Source organism: Protobothrops mucrosquamatus, unplaced genomic scaffold (assembly GCF_001527695.2).
Source record: "Protobothrops mucrosquamatus isolate PMUCROS unplaced genomic scaffold, P.Mucros_1.0 scaffold3318, whole genome shotgun sequence".
Lineage (NCBI taxonomy): Eukaryota > Metazoa > Chordata > Lepidosauria > Squamata > Viperidae > Protobothrops > Protobothrops mucrosquamatus.
The window spans coordinates 24,625-47,353 of NW_015389308.1; the positions used below are offsets into that span (position 1 = coordinate 24,625).

The following is a 22,729-nucleotide window of genomic DNA, read 5'->3' on the forward strand; positions in this document are numbered from 1 at the left end:
AATAAATAAATAAATAAATAAATAAATAAATAAATAAATAAATAAATAAATAAATAAATTCTTGTATTGCCCGTCTCAAACTGCGAGCAAAATCCGTGACACTTTGAAAGAGGTTGGAGATTGGATTGGAGGCCTCTCTAGTATTGCTATCTCAGATTGCCTGCCCTGAAGTAAAGCACCGAGGTGATTACGGAGCGTCCAGGGACACGTGGACGAGCCGTTCGGTTTACAACAAGCTGATCCTGGGCGGATCTTGCCAGAAATTCTTCTCGGCCTTCTTAGAACTGTGGCCAAGGGACAGGTGGACAGAACAAAAGGGTGGCCCACGTGGACTCACAGTCAACTCACCGGGAAGACATCTGGATCGTCATTGCACATTTGTAAGAATCGTTCTGGTCGAGCAGAAGAATGCTCAGGGCCCTGCAAACAGATATGGGAGACTTTCTTGAGTAATGGCTTTTCCTTGGCTAAACAGGCCACGGAGGCAAAACTGAACATTTCTTCTAGAAAGAGAGTTGCTATACTGTAGAACAAGGGTTAAAGTAAGTGGATAGGAAGCAGGGAGAATCATGTTCACGTCCTCTCTTGATAATGGAATTAGGTGGGTGACTTTGGACCCGCTATTTCCCCTTAGCTTGCTCTACACTGCTGCAGTGTAAATGAGGAATCAGCAAAGGTATGATGCCTAGAGATACTCAGAGAAAAAGTAGATGTAAAAATAATAATAAAGAAATAAAGCCAAATCCAAAACCCCAAATTCTAATATACACTAGTAGGCATTTTCCCAATGTTCTGTTAGATTACAGTGTTTCTCAACCTTGACCATTTTAAGCTATGTGGACTTCAACTCCCAGAATTCCACAGTCAGCAATGCTGGCTGTGGAATTCTGGGAGTTGAAGTCCACATGCCTTAAAATGGTCAAGGTTGAGAAACACTGCGTTAGAACATGATATTGGAACAAAAGTTAATATTGCTTCTCATTTTCAACTTCGTTATACAGACACAACCTTTAATGCATTTGAATACCTCAACCTACGCAAGACTTTTCAATGCAGGGAAATGATCGATATGGAGGATCTAATTTAACACAGTCTAAATATAGATATTAAGTCTAAATCCACCTATAAGGCAGCTAAAAGGAGACCTTTTAGAAAACAACACACGTGCTTTCCTTACCATGCCCTCCATGCCATGGGGAAGAAGAAGTACAATGCCGTTCTGCCTCACCCACTTGGCCTGCCCAGAGCAGATGAACTGGTCGATTATACACTGAGCTGTATTGTGGAAGTCGCCAAACTGAGCTTCCCAAACCACCAAAGCATTGGGACTAGCCATAGCAAAGCCGAGCTCAAATCCTGCATTGATAGAAATGGAAAGCTTGTTTTTGGGAAGGAAGATTATCAGTGAGGGACAGACTTAAAAATCAACAGTTTACACGACTCCTTTATGTTTTAGTAAGGAAAGGACATACCAAGGACTCCATATTCTGAGAGAGAACTATTGCAGACGGTATAAGGAGCTTGATTTGGCCACAGATGATTCATGGGAATACAGGTTCTCTTGTCAACATTCTGGTCGTGCAAGATATGGTGCCGATGGCTGGAGAAAAACACAAGTGAAAATACTTACTCAAATTCCTAGCTGAAAAGTACCCCTTCAAACCATGGGCCTCACTCTATACCAGGGGTCTTCAAACGTGCCTGGCTGAGGAATTCTGGGAGTTGAAGTCCACAAGTCATAAAAGGGCCAAGTCTGAAGACCCCTGCTCTATACAGCTGTTATAGACTTCAAAGCAGCTTTGAATCTGATTTCTAGGCTCAATCTGTAGTGCAAATTGCAAAACTCTTCTGTAAACAGAAGGCTGTGACTAGTAATCATATTGTAATCTCTATAATCAAACCCCCACAAAAGTTAGATAAAACCTCCAAAGAACACTATACCAGTGAGACTCCTGTTAATGGGGGATTCAGACAAGACTGTATTCTTGCTCCATTGTTGTTTAATTATTATATTAATGCACTAGTTGCCATGATCAATGACTTCTCTCATCACTCACGAAAAGTACCCAAGAAACATATTTCAATTCTACTGGAGGTTTTTAAGAAGAGACTGGACAGTCACTGGTCTGAAATGGTATAGGGTCTCCTGCTTGAGCAGGGGGTTGGACTAGAAGACCTCCAAGGTCCCTTCCAACTCTGTTATTCTGTTATTTATCATATGCGGATAATGTAGCATTAATTTCCCTCACAGGCCTATGATGGTTGCTCCACGTTTTGGCCAATTATTGCGTTTCTGAAACTCTGGAAATGAACTACAAAAAGTGATGGTCTTTGTGAAACGCCATCATATCTGGACTCTAAATAATCATTCCATCGAGCGGGGTGAATTGTTTAAATATGTAGGCATAGTTTTCCATGCCACAATCTCAAGCACAACGCACAGAGAATATGTAGTACAAAATGCCCAGCCACCGTCACTGTGCAATCATTTTCTATCCTAAAGGGGCCTGATTCATCCCAGCTGCATGCAAGTGTATTCAGTTAAATATGCAATTCCCTTGATCCTCTAGAAAGAGTTCTACTCCAATTTCTTAGGAACATATTTCAAGTCCCCTGCTGGGTCTCAAACACATTTGTCTGCAGTGAGGATTGAGATGATTACTCGGTTATATACCAAGTATACGCATATTGGATCAAAATACACTTTACTCTTGCAGGTTTGGTAACTGGAATTCTTATTGGCAGCTTTTTGTCATTCCTAAAGCAATAAGAAAAAAAAATGACGCTTCTGCATTTTCCTTTCCTTGGTTTATTTGGATACTGATATCCACTTAGACCCCATCATGTTTCTTCAAAGATATGTTCCTGACCAATTTGTTTACTCTTCTTAGATCTGCTAGATACCTACATCAAATTTTGTTTCCTATATAGGAGGACATTTGCACCAGCTTGATTTGGTCCCAGAAGAGAAATACAAAGGTACATCCCCTGGCCTAAGCTGGGGATAATGCTATCTTGACATTTTGCATTTGCCCCCAAATATTATGGACTTTCACCAAAGTCCTGCAATGGTTAAAGAAAGACCACCCATGTACAGTCAACACAATTTACCTGAATGTTCCTCTTTCAACATCTTGTCCACTCAGCCGAATATGGATTCCTTCTTTAAGAAGAGAGCCAAATGCCATATACTCTGCTAAGGCCCAGTCTACAGTCCTATTGGCAACCATCTCTCCTCGTGTTTTTAGAATCCTGCTTAAACCTTTAGAGAAAGATAATAATCTTCAATCTGCTTTATGGCAGCATTTCCCAAAGTGTAGAGATGCATTTACAGATGCTCTGAAAGTCTGTTCTTCACACACAGTGAAGAATATGGCATTGCTGATCACTTCCGTAACTGGAGTACCCTTCAGATGTATGTACTACAATTCCAGGATCCACAGCAGTAGCCATGCTGGCTGTGGAACTCTAGGACCTGAAATGCACATGTCTGGAGGGTGCTCAGGTTTTAAGGCAGCTATAAATCCAAGCACCAACATGTAGAAAAAGAGCAAAGACTAAGAGCAAATGTAGAAAAAGAACAAAGACTAAGACTGAACGATTAAGCTCTGAAGCAGAATCTATTTTCATCTTAATTTGCTGACAGCTTGGATTGGCTATGAGGTAGGCCCAAATGTACTAGGATATATACAATGCATGGAATCCTGTTAGATATCATTAGAACATGCAAAACAGAAGCAAAGTACTGATTGCTCCATGAATTCTGAACATCTATTTAAGAGAGGCTTCAAGGAAGCTCTGCAAAAGACCCCACCATGCAAGTAAGACGTTGCATCTTCTACAGAAATCATTAAAACGTAAAATTCAAGGGGAAAAAGATATAGAAAACCATACCCCCATGAATGGTAAAATTTTCAACAGGAACTGAGCTGGCCACTTTTCCTATATGGCCCAAATCTTCTTCAGTCAAGCCGGTAGAAGGACAGGTCATGCTCCGAGGTTGGCCATCCAGGGTGAAGAAACCTGAACATTTAAGAAGAGGACATAAAAAGAGGCAAGGAAGACATTTACAGGAGGAGCAAGCTCCAGCTGATAAAACAGTTCCTTTAAAAAGATGTTCCTCACTGCCCAATTTCTTCTGAGAAGGTATCTGGCAAATAAACCCGGTCCAATTAAACTGCTGGATCATCCTGCCAGAGCATCCAGGAGAAGAACAGAAGTTCTTCCTCAAGTGCCTCTTAGTTTAATGCAAGCACATTTCGTTGATTAATAATGCTGACTACCTCCTATGATCCTTGTGCAGAATTTTCAGAACTGAGAGTTCTAGGCAAGGACAACTCATCCTTGTGCCAGAAATTGCAAGTGCAATCTATTGGCCAAGAACTTTTTTTTTTTTTTAATCCATGGCCGTTAGCAAGCAGAGAGTAACTTACCAGGCCATGGAGAGTCTAACCAATGCTTGATATGAAGGATTTTTTCATCCTTGGACCTTGCATGAGCCTCTTCACAGATTTTGTCATACTTGGAAATTTCCTCCTGGAAGACAAAAGGAATGTAGAGGTGAGCCCAAGAACAAATATTACCAACACTTCAGTCTAAACCAGGGGTGTTAAACTCAATTTCATTGAGGGCCGCATCAGCATTGCGGTTGCCCTCAGGGGGCCAGGTGGGTGTAGCCAGGGTGGGTGCGGCCTACTGGGTGGGCATGGATGGAGTGGGTGTGGCTTACTGGGTGGGCGTGGCCAGCTCTACATCATTCGCATCAAAGAGTGCCTGTGGGGGCCTGGGCAGGAGTGGGACAGATCTGAGGGTCTCTTGCAGAAGGGGGTGGGACCAGGGCAAGTGCCAAGACATGGTCCACTGGAGCAGCCTCGCTGTTCCTCTCAGACCATGCAGGGGGGAGGCTTATGGAGCTAAGACTGAATGCATTTCAGCATAGATGGTCACCACAGAATTGTACATTGGCTCCCGGCCGGCCTGGGCCAGGGCCAAGGCAGAGGGGGCCGTTCCCTCACTGTTTCCAGGATGGCTTTGCGGCCCACATGAAACCACTTCGCGGCCCACATCCGGCCCCCGGGCCTTGTGTTTGACATGTCTGGTCTAAACAAATACCTTCTTAGCATTATAACACATTTCTCAAGCAAAACTGGTAGTAGCAAATCACTGTAATTTATGTACTGGGCTGGGAGTATCAGGTTTTATTTTGTCTATACTAAAGCCAGAGCTTCTGCTGAGGCAAACGTGTCCCTATTTACGAAAAGTTGTTTTCAAAGCCAGTACAGTTGGTTCTCTGAAAGGGACAATTGTATAACAAGCCAGTTCATATATGCCATACATAATTGCATGTATCAGATTAAACAAGTTTCAATAAGCTACACAGTAACGGAGAAATGTTATCAGTTGCCATGGGAAAATGAGAGATTATTTGACTAATCCCAGATGTGGTCTGAATGTTCCTGTATGGTGTCATGTATTATAATATTTATAAAATGCCCAAAGCCTCTGAAATTATGAAATGCTTGGTACCACGATGGGATGAGGAGTATCGAGATGAAGCATGGCCGATCTACAGAACGATTGTTAAGCCATAAATGAAAGTACCTCGTATTCTGGTTGATTTACTACTCCTTGTGAAATCAGGGTCTCAGCATACTTCTGTAGCACGGCCTTCTGTTTTCGGATCTGCTTGTACATCAATGGCTGAGTGAACATCGGCTCGTCCATCTCATTGTGCCCATTTCGCCTGTAGCACACCTAGCACGTTTGAAAGGGAAAACAATCCTGTATATTTATTCTTGACCTAAACAATTCATCTTCCCAAATTAAAGTTTTCAAGCTTAGTAATGAGAAGGAAATGCTTGGTTGAGGACAAGCATGGGTGTAAAGTGACGGCAAATGAGCAGAAATAGAGAGTAAAATCTGGATTTTTTTACATTCTACATAATCTTCTCTTTCCATCATTCCACAAAGCCCTTCGAAAATGATCCTCAAAGGAGTGGTGGATACGGCTGAGTAGGGCAAGCTATTATTTATTGACTTATATAAATACTTATGCAAAGCTCCAGCTCTAAACTATCCTTGTTTTCAACGTGTCGATATACCATTTCACATTCTGATTTTTGCTTTTTAAACTTAATCACTTCTTTTTGAGGATCTAATGATCTGCATCCAGTCACAACTTTCTTAGCGTTCCTCTCAACCAATTAATTCTTCCACTATATATTTGTTCTGCAGCTTAACCTTCATGAATTCTATGTGACTAACCCATTTTAGCATTATTTCTTTTTAACTGATGCATTCATTTAGAGATAATTTATTCTAGAGTCTATCTCTTCTGGTTTTGCCACAGATATTTCTCAGTTCCTCCATTTCCACTCCATTCAACGCACATTCAATTTGTCTTGACATGCCTCTTGACAGCCATCATTTCTATATAATAAAGTCCACAGAAGCCCGTACATATCTAACTATTTTTTTTTTGCTTTTAGGAAAATATTACCCACCATCTTTCTGCTAGCAGTTGCTCATGTTAAACTTTCTTCAGTAATTTCCCATCTTTAGCCAACATATTATCAAGGCACACAAATTCACAGAGTTATTCGTGTTTTTCATCACTTATCAATCAAAACATTCCTTCATCAATTAAAGAAGTTAAACAACAAAGGAACATTTATTATCATTTACTTATAAATTTTCAGCATGTATAGGGTATAAATGATAATTTACATTATGGTATAGAGTTTCCTGCTTGTATAAATGGTAATAGGGTTTCCTGCTTGAGCAAGAAGACCTCCAAAATCTCTTCCAATTCTGTTATTCTGTATACCATAATTTTTTTTTGAAATTCCTTAAGTAACCTATTATACAGTCCCAACTAAATTTATCAGTATGTCAGAAGGATCAGTACTACCTACCAGATCCACAACTACATCTTTGTGGAAAGTACTTCTCCATTCAGCTGCCACATTGCACACATACACCACAGCCTCTGGATCATCAGCATTGACATGGAAAATGGGTGCGTTAACCACACGAGCCACATCTGTTGGGTATGGGGAAGAACGGGCCATACGAGGATCGGTCGTGAATCCAATCTGAGATGACAACAGAAGCCATTTTTAAAAAATAACGATGAAGGTAATACAGACCGTATGAGGACTTAATACATCATCACTACCTCAAAATTCTTTAGATGATAAATGAAAAAGTTAATTAAATATCGAAGGAGTCAGAAAAGTATTTCCAAACGACTTTTGTGGAATAATCCTTCCTAAGGATGATGCGTATATATAAAAATACTAAGTTTGTAATATGAGGCATGGGTTTGAAAAGATAATTTCTCCAATCTTGGTTCTGCCAATCCCAAAGGTGTATTTTTCAGGAGGCAAATGGACTTTCTTGTTTTTCTTTGAAGACGTTTCGCTTCTCATCCAAGAAGCTTCTTCAGCTCTGACTGGATGGTGGGGAATGGAAGGATTTATATTCCTTGCAGACAGCTGGTCATTTGCATTCTTTTAGAGAGTCATTGAGGTCATTTGGAGGTTTACCTGTGTTCTCAGGGTCACCTGAGTAGTACAAATGTGTGTGGAGCCTTCTTGTCTGCAGGATGTTTTCTGCCTTGTGTCCCTTCACTGTTGAAGACAGGGGCAGGCTGTTGGGGAAGAGTTTGTGTTGTCTGCATCTTAAACTGAAGTGCAAATGGTTCCTGTAGTCTGCAAGGAATGTAAATCTTTCCATTCCCCACCATCCAGTTGCAGCTGAAGAATCTTCTTAGATGAGAAGCGAAACGTCTTTGAAGAAAAATAAGAAAGTCCAGTTGCCTCCTGAAAAAGCACTTTTGGGGCAACCATGACCTGGATGACTGAGAATCTCCATAGAATCTGCCAAGAATAGTCAGAAGATTAAAAGAGCACTTCGGCTGAGTCATAGGAGTCAAGAGATGTACTCTATGAAAAGTCTAATTTTGCGGGCAATTCTAAAAAAAAAAAAGTTAACCATTCTTTCTGGAAAAGGAAAAAAAAATATTAAAGTAGCCTTAATTACATTGGTGTGCATTGCAGAATAGCTAGATGTGACAAGCTTATTTCTAGCAGATACCCGGTTCATCAGTTGTATTATCAGTTCTTCCGGTTACGTCCAAACCAGTCAAACGTTTTGAAAAGATAATAAGCTAAGGTCAAGTACTTCTGAGCAATAATCTCTTTCCTAATAATATCCAGGATCCTTTTCTGTTTTAGTGAGTCAATGCTAATCAAGCAGTATTCTATTTTTTTGTTTCATTTGTTGCTAGTTCTATGCTTGTAGTCTCCCGAGACTAGCAATTTGGTATTCACACGTCTGTTTGGGCAACTTCATTCTGATTCAAACAGTCGTGAATGTCCTCAAACCCTAAAGCTGTTCTTTCCTACAATCTATTCAGAGAAGCTGTAGGTTAAAAGAGAGAAGCCCAAGACCACTGCTTTTCTGCTCCAAAAGGCTCTTCATATAAATAGAGCTTCAAGATAGAACTGAAGGGAAGTTTCTCAAGAACTACCATGCAAAGGTTATGTCCCATGCAAATAACAACAGGGCCTCACTAAGGAAAAACAAGAAAAGGAATAATAAGAATTTTGCAATACAAGACACAAGACCTTTATTTCATATCTAAGTTTCAGATAGGGGTGGCTGTTAAATGTATATACAGTAGTAGGGTCCAAATTCCATAAGTTCCATCTCCTCAAATTGCTCTGACCACAAACGAAATTGTTCCCTTCAAGAGGTTTTTATTAGCCATCAATATCATCAGATGCTCATGAAAGCAGCGTAATGTACAGACCTATCCCTTAGTTTCATAATCATTGGTATTAAGTTTCCCTGTCCAATCAGAAAGCAAGAAACGTGCGTGGGACATTCCAAATTCTTGGTTAACCATCAGGAAATCAGTCTTCATCTGACAAGTTTAAAAACTGAGTTGGGATTGCTTCAGTTTTGATTCTCTATCAACTCTTCAATCACTTCAAAGTAAATAAGCTTAACCAAAACACTACCTTTAAAGTTCAACTAAGAATGCAAACGATAAAACAGCTCCTTATCTGTTGCTTGTTCTTGGTAAAATTTAACTTAAGAGAATCTGATATGGTAACAAAAGAATACATATTTTACCTGATTGTTCACCACCACGTGAACTGTCCCATATGTTGTATAGGAAGGCAGGTCGCTCAAATGGAAAGTCTCGTAAACGATTCCCTGACCAGCAAAAGCAGCATCTCCATGCAAAAGGATTGACATCACCTTTTTAGACCAGAACAAATTAAAAATGTGTTAATAACTTTGGAGCATTAGGTGTCAAAGTGGCTGAAAAAGGAAGCGACCCACAACATTGTCACTGTAAAAACAAAACGGAAAAAGCATCTCTTCCCTTGGACACCCACATGTACAAAACAGCAAAGGAAAGCACAAAGGAGATGCTGTCTTATATGAGCCAGCTTACTTTCTTTCCTTCAGTGTCCCCACAGTAAAATTGTTCTGCCTTTGTTTTGCCCTGAACAACAGGATCAGCAGCTTCCAAATGAGAAGGATTTGCAACCAGTGAAAGAGTGATGGTTCTGTCAGTGACACGGTTAATCCTTCGGTGATACATTCCTAAGTGGTACTTTACATCCCCTGAACCCTGAAAAAAGAGAATAATATTAGGGGGGGGATACATTCTTTTTCTGTGAGTTTTTAGAGCTTCAAGATGGCTACTCTGGAATTTAGAAGAAAATGAACACAGATCCTTCACAACAGAGTCTGAAATTCAAATCAGAATTAAGACAGTAGTGGGGCTGCTACTTGAACTCCTAATACTGGTGTTCACTTTGTATAATATTGATAGGGTTTAGCAAGATAAATCTAGCTGGATTAAGATGCACAGAATAGCGGTTACTCAGTCTGTGACTGGCATAGTAATCGTTGCCAGAAATTGCACATTTTCATTATTTTTGCAGCCAGCGGTTTCTTTAAGTCATCAGGATTCACCCCTTAAGCTCAAGCTGACATGAAAGCACTTTTATGCCACGGGAACCTCATTCCTGGCATTCAAGAGCTATCTTGAAAACAACTGGAAAACTGAGAAACTAGAAAAATGTTACGACACATTGTTGAGATCACACCCAACTTGTTTCAGTGGCAAACACAGATGTTGCCATTGTCTTCAAGACTAAATGCAGTAGTTATTAACTAATATGAAGGAAGTTCCTGTCAAGTGAAATATATAATCCGAATAAAAATTGAACTCACTTCATCTGCAGCTTCTAGCTTAGAATCAAACTGGCAGAAAATTTGCTCCAACTCCTTTCTGATAACATTGGCAAGGACATTCAGACGCCCTCTAGAAAACCAAAATCATATTTAGTGAGATGGTACATGGAATACATTCAGTCTGCTAAAGGAGAAATAATAATTTTGATTAACGAATGAAATCAAATACATTTGACTTAACCAAGGCTTCAATGACTAATCTGTATTCCTCTTTATGGCAATTCTATGTCACATCAACATTTGAAAAAAGTGGGCCTTTGGGACTGAAAAAAAGAGCAAAATCATAAAAATGGGTCGCAGGAAGAATCCAACTCAGAATGACTGAACGGCAGGTTGACATTCGGCATACACTCTCTTGATAGCCTCACTCTCTACAACCAGTTTCCTCCAAGGACAACTTTACCTGTGAGGCATTCCCATGATAACATAATCCACTCCTTTCTCACTTGACTTGTCAATTATTGTCTTTAACGCAGGGATCAGAACCTCACAGCCTTCCAAACCAAACCGTTTCTCAGAAGACCACTTTCTGTGCAGGAACTCCTCAAACCTGGAAAACAGAGATGCTGTCACATAATCTGTATGAGTCTCTGGGCTCTTCTGCAGAGCCATGCTAATGTGCATCCTTCCTGTCCTTAGAAGGAGAGTATGTGTATATAAATCTTATTGCTCTTATGGTCTACCTTACTGCATCTCAGGAGCAAGGCTGGGAAGTGCTGCTGCCCTTATAGAATGAAATGTGGAAACTTGGAGATGATGAATATTGGATTCTCTGCTGTCCCTTTTCCTGCCCCTGCCCCAAGTGTTACCTATCAGGAGAAAAACTAACCACCATTTGCTCTCCTGAATGCATAATGGTCTGGATGACTACTTCAACAAATGCTGCTATTGTCAGGTGCAAATAAACATGGTTTCTTATGTATAGCCAAAGCCATTAACTATTGTTTGCCACACATTACAAGAATCTTACCAGCCTGTATGACTTACTCTGGAATGACCAAATAGGCTTCATGGATCTTAGAAGAAGTCAAGCTTATGGCACTTGTGGCTGCACAATGACTCCAAGCTAGGCTCTCGCTTGACCCCTCCTTCCAGCCTAGTTGGCAGTTTCCCAACAGTTACCCATCTTTCCTTGTTAGGCAAGAGCAGTTCTACATTGCCAATTGAAAGGTTAGCCACTGTTTCGAGAGTGATGGAAGCTGCAGTCTAAACATCTACGGAGAACTTTTTCCATGAGATACAGGCTTTCACAAAAGCCACTACTGACACTTTGTGGGGTTATAAATATTTATTTATTATTTATTTATTAAATTTATATACCGCCCTATCTCCCTTACGGGACTCAGGGCGGTGAACAGGCGATACTAAAAACCACAATAATAAATAAATAGTTTCTGTGCTAAAATCGAATTAAATAACAGGCCTGTTCTAAAAACACCCCATACAAAACCCCACTAAAACACAATCCAAACTACGCCAGGCCGGCCGCACGGAATAGATGGGCCTTCAGGGCTCGGCGAAAAAGGCGCAGGTCCGCAACTGTACGTAGGTCGGGGGGGTAGGTCATTCCAGAGGGCAGGAGCTGCCACAGAGAAGGCTCTCCCCCTGGGGGTCGCCAGCCGGCATTGTCTGGCCGACGGCACCCTAAGGAGGCCCTCTCTGTGGGAGCGGACTGGTCGAAGGGAGGTGTTTGGTAGGAGGCGGTCTTGCAAATAACTAGGTCCATATGGCTAGGATAGAACGTTTCCATCTCAGTTTACTGAAGGTGTTATGTCCTTGACTGTGTCTATGAAATATGAAACTAGGAAAGCTTAAAACTGAACATAATTCTTCTACTACTAAACTCCAACCAATGGTAATTATGCAAGTTGATGAAAAGGAAATACCTGGTTGAACGCACTAGTCTGGCCAGCAGGGTGCGTTTCTCCTCACTGGAGAATTGCATGACACCAGGCGTTTCAAATTTCTGCCTTATCCACTGACATTGTTCAAGATCATTAATAAACATGAATTCTACTCCAATGTGCTGACAGTAAGCCATCTGTTAAAGAAAGGAAGGATGCAAGTTGGAGCAGAAGATCCAGCCATCTCCAAGCCCAAATTAAGAGCTTACTTTATACGAGCTACCGGTAAGTCTTAATCTTATTCATAAGTTTTCCTCTTTCTAAAAACCAAGTTAAGAACACAAGCATACTGTGATGATTAAGTCAATCCGGAAAGTCTAAGCCAGTTAATGGAGTTTCAGATAAACTAGGATTTCAGTCCAAGCGCTGACAAATCAAATCCAACAAATAACGCGCTAGTTAGACATTACATTATTCCTGAAAAATGTAAACAATTGAGATTTGGCAACCAAAGACTGCACAGTTCTATTCAATTATAAAACAAAAAGTTGCACTTAGTTATAAAATGAAAAGTTCGTTATTTCTAAGATCTTCAATTAACAGTGGACATCAGGGCACCACTAAGTGTCAAAGATCAGTTGTAGCAGACAATTTTCCTAGGAAAATATTGTCAGCTATGGATTTACATAATGCAACACGCTGCTGCACAGAAATATTGAAATGCTTTGGAGTATGTCCGGTTTACATGAGACACTGGTAAAAAGAGATGGTTTGAAATGTGTGGGAGCATGACTGTGGCATTTCTTTACAAAGAAATGTGTTTCTTTTCCTTTAGTAATTTTTTTCTAGCAAAACATTGCCTGAAAAGAACTTGGTTGCTTTAAGGGGCTGACTTATTAAAGAAGCTGCATGTTAATGAGAATGGCCTTGTCTGTTTTCAAGCTTATGAGGAAGCTGAACAAAAGTTGTAGTTGCTTTAAAAAGGCAGAATATTTCCATGTTTTCCAAAGCACCTCTCTTTTTTTAATGATTTTCAAAGCAAGCACAGTCCTGCTCTCCAGTGCGCTCTATAATCTGAATACTTGCTAAAATCAAAGTGCTTCTTAAAGTCAGGAATTTGAATACAGCTGAATTCACACTTCAGGTAACTGAAAATAGTAACTGTGCCAGGCAGGGGTGGAATAGAGGGATTACAAACAGAGAAACAGAGAACGTTTGGCAAGAAATGGCATTTAAATAACCTTGCTGGGAATTATTTTTAGCCAGAGTCGTGACGCTGAGAACATGAGCAGGGAACAGAGAGAGCTATTCCCTTCATCGGAAAGTAGTGCTACTTAATAAAAGATAGAAATTAGAAGCTGGCTGATCAGGGGAGAGGAGAACAACTCCCAAACCCAGAATAAATGGGAAGCTGGGCCAGGGAAAAAGCTCTTGCTAATGAAATTTCGTTTCTACATAAGGCAATTACAACAGAGTCCTTATAGGAGTTACAATGACCTTGAGATTTATTTATTTATTGCTTTCCAATTCCATTTCCTCCGTTTCAGTTTTTTTTAGAGTTCAGCAACAGCTTTTTTTTTTTAAGCAGAGTCATCCATTATTGTCAAAGGAAATTGTGTGACTGCCAGGAAACAAAGGAAGTGCTTCCTTTGGAAATGACCATTTTAAACTTTCATATGTGCGCATTTTCCCCACAATGCATCCTTTTTTAGAATAGAGAACTCACTAGATCAGGGTACGGGGAAGCCACATTATAGTTTTTTCTTTTACAGATTTCTAAAATAGTGGCTGGGCTTGCACAACGTAAGGGCTAAAATGGGGTTTGGGCTATTTGTATTTCAGAGTCATAGGAAAGCCAGTTAGTTCAGCCCATGTATAGTCCAGTGTTTAAGAATTCAGGCAATCGGGCTCATTTGGTAAACCATGGTTAATTACGCAGCAGAATGTTGTACAAACATGCTACCTAATTTGATAATGGATCTCAAGTAGCCTCACAATTTCTTTCCCTAAAGTAGATTCATGGGTTTAAGATTATACATGGCAGCGCTTGTTCTGAACCATTAACCATCAAGTTTCCATAAGCTAAAAGATTCTTTTGTTCGTATAAAACCTTGTCTCCTCTGTAACAGGTCTTCTCTGTGATGATGTCCACCCTACATAACAGGGGGTCTTTCAAACTTGGCAACTTTAAGACTTGTGGACTTCAACTCCCAGAATTCCTCAGCCAGTCAAGGCTAGCTGAGGAATTCTGGGAGTTGAAGTCCACAAGTCTTAAAGTTGCCAAGTTTGAAGACCCCTGTTACAGAACAATCTTCCTCCTATATCAGTGGTGGCGGACCTATGGCACGGGTGCCAGAGGCGGCACGCAGAGCCCTCTCTGTGGGCACGCGTGCTGTCGCCCCACTCCTAGGCCTTCAGCTGGGTTTTATAAAACCTTTTTCACTTTAGGCCGCCACTGCCGTGTACAAAAAAAAAAAGGTTCAATCAGTCAATTTCAACTTCTCGCGGGAAAAAAAAGATCTTGCAAAGCTGGAATTGATTGATTGAACTTTTTAGTCCCACCCAGTCTGCCGTTACCACCGCAGCCATGCCCAGCCAATGGGCCACGCCTACCCAATGGGCCACGCCCAGCAATGGGCCACACCCACCCGGCACCCGATGATGCATAAGTGGGTTTTGGGTTGCAGTTTGGGCACTCAGACTCTAAAAGGTTCGCCATCACTGTCCTATATTATGCCAGGTTGCAGTGCTGGCATATTCTTTTGATTTTTTTTTCTAGTCACTAGAAAATTATTCATCATCATCATCATCATCATCATCATCATCATCATCATCATCATTATTATTATTATTATTATTATTATTATTACACGATCCCTTATTATTTTACTGGATTGTTTACATCCACAGGAACCCCCAAATGCTTAGCTGGCTTCCTTACCTCCAAACGGCGGATGATTTCCCGAAGAGGAAGAGCGGACTCATTTCCTCCAATGAAAGTCGTAGTTGGCAAGTGAAAGACTTTGTCCAGGTCGGATTCATCTAGGCCATAAAACCCTGCAGGATTTTCACAGGTAGCAGAAGGCAAAGGAGGATTGGGGAAGGTGTTCAGTTCAAGACAGTCGTGACACAGGAACCAGGTTTTTGGTAGGGACGGGGGGAGGGGGAGGACAAGAAAAGCAGCACAAAGTAAGCATGAAGGAGGTTTGTGTGAATAAAACACAAGCAGGAATTAAAAAAACTGGACAGATAAAAGTGAGAACAAAAGAAGTATAAAAGTCACACCGTATATGAACGTGAGAAATATACTTGCCATGAAAATTGGTAATTAAACCCAGGGGGGGAAATGATTAACGAGAAATTTAGACCTCCACACATACATTTGTAGAACATAAGGGGTTACAAGTACAGCAAACACATAGTGCCACCACATATTCAAAATTAAAATAAACTGAAGCAGGAAATGAAGAGTTAAAAGGACCAATTTCCCAGAACCAAAAGGATGAAAAGCCGCAGGATGATACAGGATTCTGCAGAGGACTCTCCTGAATAGGTCACTACCAGGAACAAGGATTTCATACTGAGGTGGTCTCTGTATAAGCAAAACTCTTTCCACAAGCTCCACAAACATTTCGACTTCTGGGCATCTTCAAGGCATTTCTCAACAATTCTCTTAAAACAGCTATTATCAAACATTCCTTCCCACATCTACTATATATGATTGTCTAGCTCGACTATAACAGGACTAGCATTAGCATATTTTTGCATCAGCTGCTGGAATAATTAAAAATAGTTCTGCAGCTGATGATCAGATAGCTTTGAAAGCTGGAAAGATGATAGTAATGGAAACTTTCAGAAGTGCCAGTTCTGTACGGCAGCCTAATGAAAAGAGGCAACTAGCATAGACAAGATATAGCATAGACAAGAACTAAGGAGAAACTTCCTGACAGTGAGAACAATTAACCAGTGGAACAGCCTGCCTCCAGAAGCGGTGAATGCTCCAACACTGGAAGTTTTTAAGAAGAGACTGGACAGCCATTTGTCCGAAATGGTGTAGGGTTTCCTGCCTGAGCAGGGGGTTGGACTAGATGACCTCCAAGGTCCCTTCCAACTTTATTATTATTATTATTATTATTATAATGTCTGTTTTGAAATTATTCCTCACCTTTCACTTCAACTAAATGCCAAACCCAAAACTATTTGGAACAAATCTAACAGAATAACGAAGTTATCACAAAATACTAAGGAACCTAGAAAAAAAGATTATATAAAAGGCCAAAATCATATAAAGGCCAAATTCCTGATGGGGGGGGGGGAAAGCAACAACCAGAAGAAGGCTAGCAAAGCTACAGGATTGCTGGGAGTGGCATAGGACTCCTATAGGCAGCAAATTCTATACCTTGGTTGCTATATCAAGACTCCCCCCCCCCCAGATATCTACCAGCCATGCATCAAATGCAGAGGGATTCAATGGACCTCAATGCTTGGAGAAATATTGTTTAGGAGGCGATTCCATTCTTCTCACTTTTTAACAAGATCTCTTTGAAACAGGAAAAATAAATTTTATGATCTTCTATATACGGCTAATATGAAGAAAAGACCCCTCCATTCTTGTTTTGACATTGTTTGGCTACGATGTTTAGTCCTTTATACCCCTCAGCAGCCATCAAAGATGCAGAATGATGGCAAAGAAAATATGAGACAAATGTGATAGGTATACTGTAGAGAAAGAATGGTTGGCTGGTTAATTCAGTATCTTAAGCAGAGCATGGCTTGTTTTTAAAATAGGCCATTTTGGGTCCAAATCTTTATTCAGCTACTTAGGACTCCTGAATAAAATATGAGATAGACATCTACTGTAATAATCATATTGATAGATACTTGGCCTGAAAAAGCCAAAAGTCATTCTCATTCTTAGGCCAAAATACAATTATTTTTATTGTGCATTGTGATTGGAAGAGTTATTTATTATAGGCATCAAATCTGCACAAGAAATAGAGAATTTTCTCAACACCGTACAGTGTTAGGCATGCAGCAATTGCAAGAACTGCTGAACTGCTTTTCGACATTGTTCCTTTCAATCATTGGATTAAAAAAATACACATTTTCAGCTAGAAGTTTGCGATTAAAGTGCTCAGCTATTCTGAAAAAAAAACAAACAAACCTCAGAGCAGGCTTACAAAAAGATGGCACTTATTATTTTCTTTTAGCAATGCAGATGCAGTTAATGAACATCCACACCCTAAATTTCACTATCCACAAAGAACTTTCTGCACAACGAAAATAAATACCACGCAACAAAATAACACAAAACCCAGCTAATACATACACCTCAACCAATTTTATACGCGTGCTGATGAACATCCAGTTAACAGATTACATTTTAGCAGAGACCAATGTGTTAAAGCACAACAAAGCTTCCTGAAGTATTCCAAAACAAGCAAACAGAAAGCAAATAAAGAGAAAAAAATAGCTACCACGCTGAACCCAATGGAAAGGGAACATAACTGAGGAGCGTGACTGATGAAGCGCTTTGATCACACACATCTCTCCACTGAACACTGAAAGCGATTCTGACGGGGGAAAAGACGAAAGACCAAAAAACACTGCTGCAAAATGGGGCAAGTTGTAACTTTACCTACACTGTACATGCCCAGAGTCAACTATTCAGAGAGTCCTAAGCTCCAGAATGGTTAAAGGCTCATTATTTGCATACCTCCTACTGTTAGCACTCTCAGCCGCTCCTTGAATACAGCAAGATCTGGGGAGGGAGGGAAAGGTCGGGTGCAGAAAGGAGAAGACAGAGAAACTGAGTCAAAGTTAGTCTCTTTTTAAATTCCAAAGAACTGAGAAAGTAGTTGCAAAAAAAGAGAAAGTAAGCTTTTAAAAAACAGTATCCGCACATAACACAGTTAAAAAAAAAAAACAAGTCACCAAAGAAAAGGGGGTTAGAATGGAAGATGACTGTATGCCAGGAGAAAATCTGAAGAATCTTTCAGAACCAGCCATATTGACCGCAGAGAAAATAGAATAAGCACAACAGTTACACCAGACAGATCATGGCAGTTAAGTTACATGTTTGGGACGTCATTGCTTATGCGAATGGGGGAAAAAAATCCTAAACATTAAAGGACAAGTTTCTGGTCAAAAAAAAATCACAAGTGAACGCGTGTTACAGAATCTTGTACCCATTCTACCGTGAGATTGTTGTGATTTAAGATTTTATAAATCGCTGCACTGGCAAGGCAGAGGATAGCATAGGATGCACACACTTTACGCTACCGTATCCTGTGCTACAGATTGAACTGAAAAGCAACAAAGGTTAGGAAAAGTTACAGTCTTGTTTACGTATCTGAACCCTCAGTCCACCTTCTATGCAAGGACAATTCTAGTTTTCCTATTCTGATCTATAATTTGTTTATATAAGTGAGAAATACAGTTCAGCTGAGAACAAGTTTATATCTTTGACTCTGTAAATATATGGAAATATTACTCTTCCAGATGGTCTCTGCACAAGAGGGAATGCAATTCTGTCAGACAAGATCTTCAACAATTACTTTACTGGATGTAGCCTGCAAATTTAATACATTGCTTTCTGCATCTCCATGGGGGGATCTTCATAATAACACAGTTAAAACTGTAGAATTCTTCCCTCCCTCCCCCAAGATGTTTTAAATTCTACAAATCTGCATTTAAAAAGTGCTGGTCAAATGAATAGATGAAAAGATTCAACAACTACCAGGGTTGTAAGCTTTAATATCAGATATAACGTATATCAGTTATTAGGATACGGTAAGCTTTTATTTTGCTCTTGGTGTTTCTTGAGCTTAGGACAAAGATCCTATTACGTGTTTTAAGAAAAGGATATGGTGATGCATAGCAGTTGCCTTTTGTCCAATGCATATCTCATCCTGACACCGTCCTTTCACCACTATGCTGGAGATATGACATTTCCGTTCCAGAACGATTCAGTTAATTATGTGGTTTTTGAATAAGCGTATATGGAATCCTAGAATGGATGACTTGCAGTATTATGCATTCTACATTGTCTTTAACAGAAGAAGCCAAAAGGTTGAAGCCCTGAAACCCCTTTTAAATTAATATGACTGAGATTTTAAAAGATGGGGCAGTGAGGAGTTTCCTAAGAATAACTCTCCCAAAGCACGTATCACAGGAATAGAATAATCTTTATAAAATGGTGAAAGGACCTTAAGTTATGATTCATCAAAATAATTGTATGCCACATTTGGAACCTTAGTTTTTGTGGCATGGCCCCGAAGTCTTAAATTCTGCATTTAGAAGCAGAGAATTTCAGAGGCCTCTGGATCTTCCTGCTAACTTGGCTGTGTCTTCTTCACCTTCTCCCAAGTATCACTTCAACTCTCAATCCATTACTCGTGGTAAGAGCAGGGACAATTACATTTAACTTTGTTGTAACAAGTTCTGATTTGTTCTGAAGCTACGGACTACTTTATCCTCAATTTGGCATTCTTCAGATAGGTTGGAATTTGATTCCTAGAATCCTGCACAATCACTGTGCTGCCTGGAGAATTCCGGGTTGCGGAAATCCATATATCTGGAGGGTGTTCTGGCTAGACAATGCTCTTTCACATTAAAATGAAAATAAAGTGTGGAAAAGGGTCAAAGGTGAAACACTTAATATGAATATAATTTTGCCCATTGCTTTCAGATAATGCAAAGTTAGCTTTCATTCTAAAACTCTGGACCAAGATGCTAGTTTCAAAGAAGTTGCACATCTCTTCAATCAACAATATCAGCTGCTTCAGAGTTAAGAGGTAAGAGCAATCCTTATCTAAGTCTTTCTGAACTACAGTATATATCTATCAGCTACCTACTTACCTACCTACCTATTATGAATGGCATCCACCTTTCATACAATTTTCCTGTTCTGAATATGCACATATGGTTTCAAGCAAAGAATTTATCTTAATTTATAAATATGTGGTAGTGGAATGATGTAAAGGACAGAGAATGGCCTAGAACACAGGTGTCAAACTCGCCACATCATGTCACGTGTCGCAATGTATCGCAACTTTTTTTGCATTGTTGGAGCTGGGGTGGGCGCGGCCTCTGTATGATGCAACCGGCCCGCAGGCTGGCAGTTTGACACCCCTGGCCTAGAAGGACAGGAGGAAGAATTGCTTTCAAGGCAACGATGACATAAAAGGGGTTTGAGCCTGGTCAAGAGTGCAACTTGAGAAAACGGCTAAGAGAAGCCCTTCCCAGGTTCACACGGAGATAAAGAGATGGAGGAGGAACTATATTCAGGCTTGCAGGATCCTGTTATTATAGTTGTTATAGCAAAAGCAGTACTGATCAACATGGTGTTGCTTTCTTAGTCTGGCCTATCTTATAGGGCTGACAATAATTACTATGCACGGAGCCCCTGCTATTTATTTATATTTTATACAATATATTTTTCTATAATACACTGGTAAAATAAATAAAATACAACCCTTACATTTCTTAAATCATCTCCTACATTAATGTTTAATTTTTATTCAGACAAAAATTCTAATAGTGTCTACATTTTACTAAAATATTCATATGACAATTTCAACCATTCAATAGATTTGACAGAAGACAAAGATAATTCACAGATGAAACCACTTGAAATGTCCATTACACACACACACACACACACACACACACACAGAGTTCAGAAGCCACCATCATTCCAGTGCACTCCTTTAACTTAAAATAGTTATGTCTGCCTAAAGTGAATCTTTAATCTTTGTGAAATGTGGAAGGAATTCCACAGCACACACACACACAAACACACCCACCCACTCAATACTGGGGATCGGTTAGGGCCTGGTACAACCATCTGGGTTTAGGAGTCCAGCTTAATGTACACGGGGCAATAACTTCAGAGTGGAGATTTAGTAAAGTGAACTGCACTTAGTGTGTTCTTAGATATTCACCAAAGTTACATTGCTGTGTTAGTTAATCTTATTTATTAAAAACATTTATATACCAGCCCATCTTTCAACCAACTCTGGCTTTCTTAAACGCTTTCCATTTCACCAACACACACACTGATACGCACATACACCATCTAACCGGTACACACCGTCAATTCACACCGTTTATTTTACATGCACAAATACTCTAATCAAAGTTTAGTCTCGAAAGGGGTTAGTTGTCATTATTGTTACTCTATTCTAAGTTAGAAGCATGCTACTTAGAAGCATTGGCAGAGCCAGGTTGATTAACCTGTGGAAAGCACCAGCGGATCAGTAGAGCTCAGCCACCACAACTGGCCCTATCCTGAAGGGAAAAATGGCGGCCAGAATTAACAAACCCCGGGAGCTCTACCGGAAAACCAAATTCCAAGTATTGCTCAGCAAGTGCACCCTCACCTGAGAACCACACATGCACCTCTCCAGCCAAGGATCTGTATCATTTCAGTCTTTTGATTAGAAGTGGGAATGCATTCCAAAGCTTCCTTATCATGATCACTGATGGGAGTCATTAGTCAAAGTTGAAAGTGTGTATGTGTGTTTTCTTAGCTGTGCAGCTGGCCCTAAATCATGCATTGATCTGAAGGCATCCAGAGAGTTGCCTCTTTCCTCACTCCCTCCTACAGCAGCCATCAAGTACGGAGCTCTGAGAAGTCACCAGAGCGCCAAACAAGAGCTCTGTTGACCATCAAAATACAGTTCAAGGGATGCTTATGTGTCCGTCACTCTAATTACACTCGTTTTCTTGGAGTGGCAGAGTGTTCACAGTTGCTAGTCACACCTTCTGATAGCTGGTCTCCAAATCACAAGGACTAGGTCAGGAGGAGACCACAAGGTGTCTCGAACCAGGGGATGTAATTATATGAAGTTACAACGGTAAGTGACTAGGGACAGATCAACGCTGCCACTGTTCCTTTTTTTTTTTTTTAAGTGATCATTAGGAAGGAAACTTAAGACCTTTCCCTTCAAATTTAGTGAAGCAATCTATCTAGAAGCTGTGAAAGTGAGAGAGGGAGCCCAAGCAATGCGGCACTAGCTGCTTTTTTGGAGCCCTCACCCAGTTTGTCTGCGGAACTGATAATATCGGCTGGAACGGAAGAGTCCAGATCAGCATCCAAGATGCCCAAGGGGTCGAGCTGGGCTACATGATGCCCTCGGATCTATGAAATGGGCCAGAAATGAAAAGGATAGTGGAAACCAAAAAAAGAGGGAAATGGAGGGGAAAGAGGGGCGGAAAGGAAAGGAGTATAAAAGTTAAAACGTTGTATTCAATTTAACTTGCAGAATAATTCTCACCAATGTTTGGCGAATCAGTTACTGTCGAATCATCAAAATTTACACAACTAATGCCGAGAGGATCAAGCTTGGCAATGTGGTGACCCCTGACCTAGAAACAACAACAAAATTAGTCATGAAGTTGGGTAACAATCACCCTTCCCGTTTGCAGGAGTTCTGCAAGTACTGAATTTATCCAAATCCACGCGGATGTATTTCAACAGAGTTAAGAATGTATGAAAAGGTAGCTTGCATTCAGATATTAAAGTATTTTTTTCCTTGAAGTCAAAAAAGTGTGATGTATTTAGTAACATTCTTGTGACTCAGTACTTTAAAATTTCCCTTCAT

At 40.3% G+C, this 22,729-nt stretch overlaps 1 protein-coding gene and 1 long non-coding RNA gene across 2 annotated transcripts in view; one reads left to right on the forward strand and one right to left on the reverse strand.

Annotated features, from left to right (window-relative positions):
* The window catches only part of OGDH (oxoglutarate dehydrogenase), a gene marked incomplete in the record, with an annotated part of 44,329 nt that overhangs the window by 5,807 nt on the left and 15,793 nt on the right, over positions 1-22,729 (reverse strand). Inside the window, 16 exon segments of the mRNA XM_015826820.1 lie at positions 349-420; positions 1,178-1,356; positions 1,473-1,600; positions 3,112-3,262; positions 3,895-4,023; positions 4,434-4,536; positions 5,602-5,754; positions 6,915-7,094; positions 9,142-9,270; positions 9,470-9,649; positions 10,258-10,348; positions 10,682-10,828; positions 12,165-12,319; positions 15,064-15,179; positions 17,839-17,883; positions 22,164-22,266. Coding sequence (XP_015682306.1) covers positions 349-420; positions 1,178-1,356; positions 1,473-1,600; positions 3,112-3,262; positions 3,895-4,023; positions 4,434-4,536; positions 5,602-5,754; positions 6,915-7,094; positions 9,142-9,270; positions 9,470-9,649; positions 10,258-10,348; positions 10,682-10,828; positions 12,165-12,319; positions 15,064-15,179; positions 17,839-17,883; positions 22,164-22,266 — 2,061 coding nt within the window.
* On the forward strand, positions 12,304-22,515 carry LOC107297457. The gene is made up of 4 exons (XR_001549126.1): positions 12,304-12,407; positions 15,033-15,196; positions 19,813-19,918; positions 22,391-22,515. It is a non-coding gene; the product is annotated as an uncharacterized LOC107297457 (long non-coding RNA).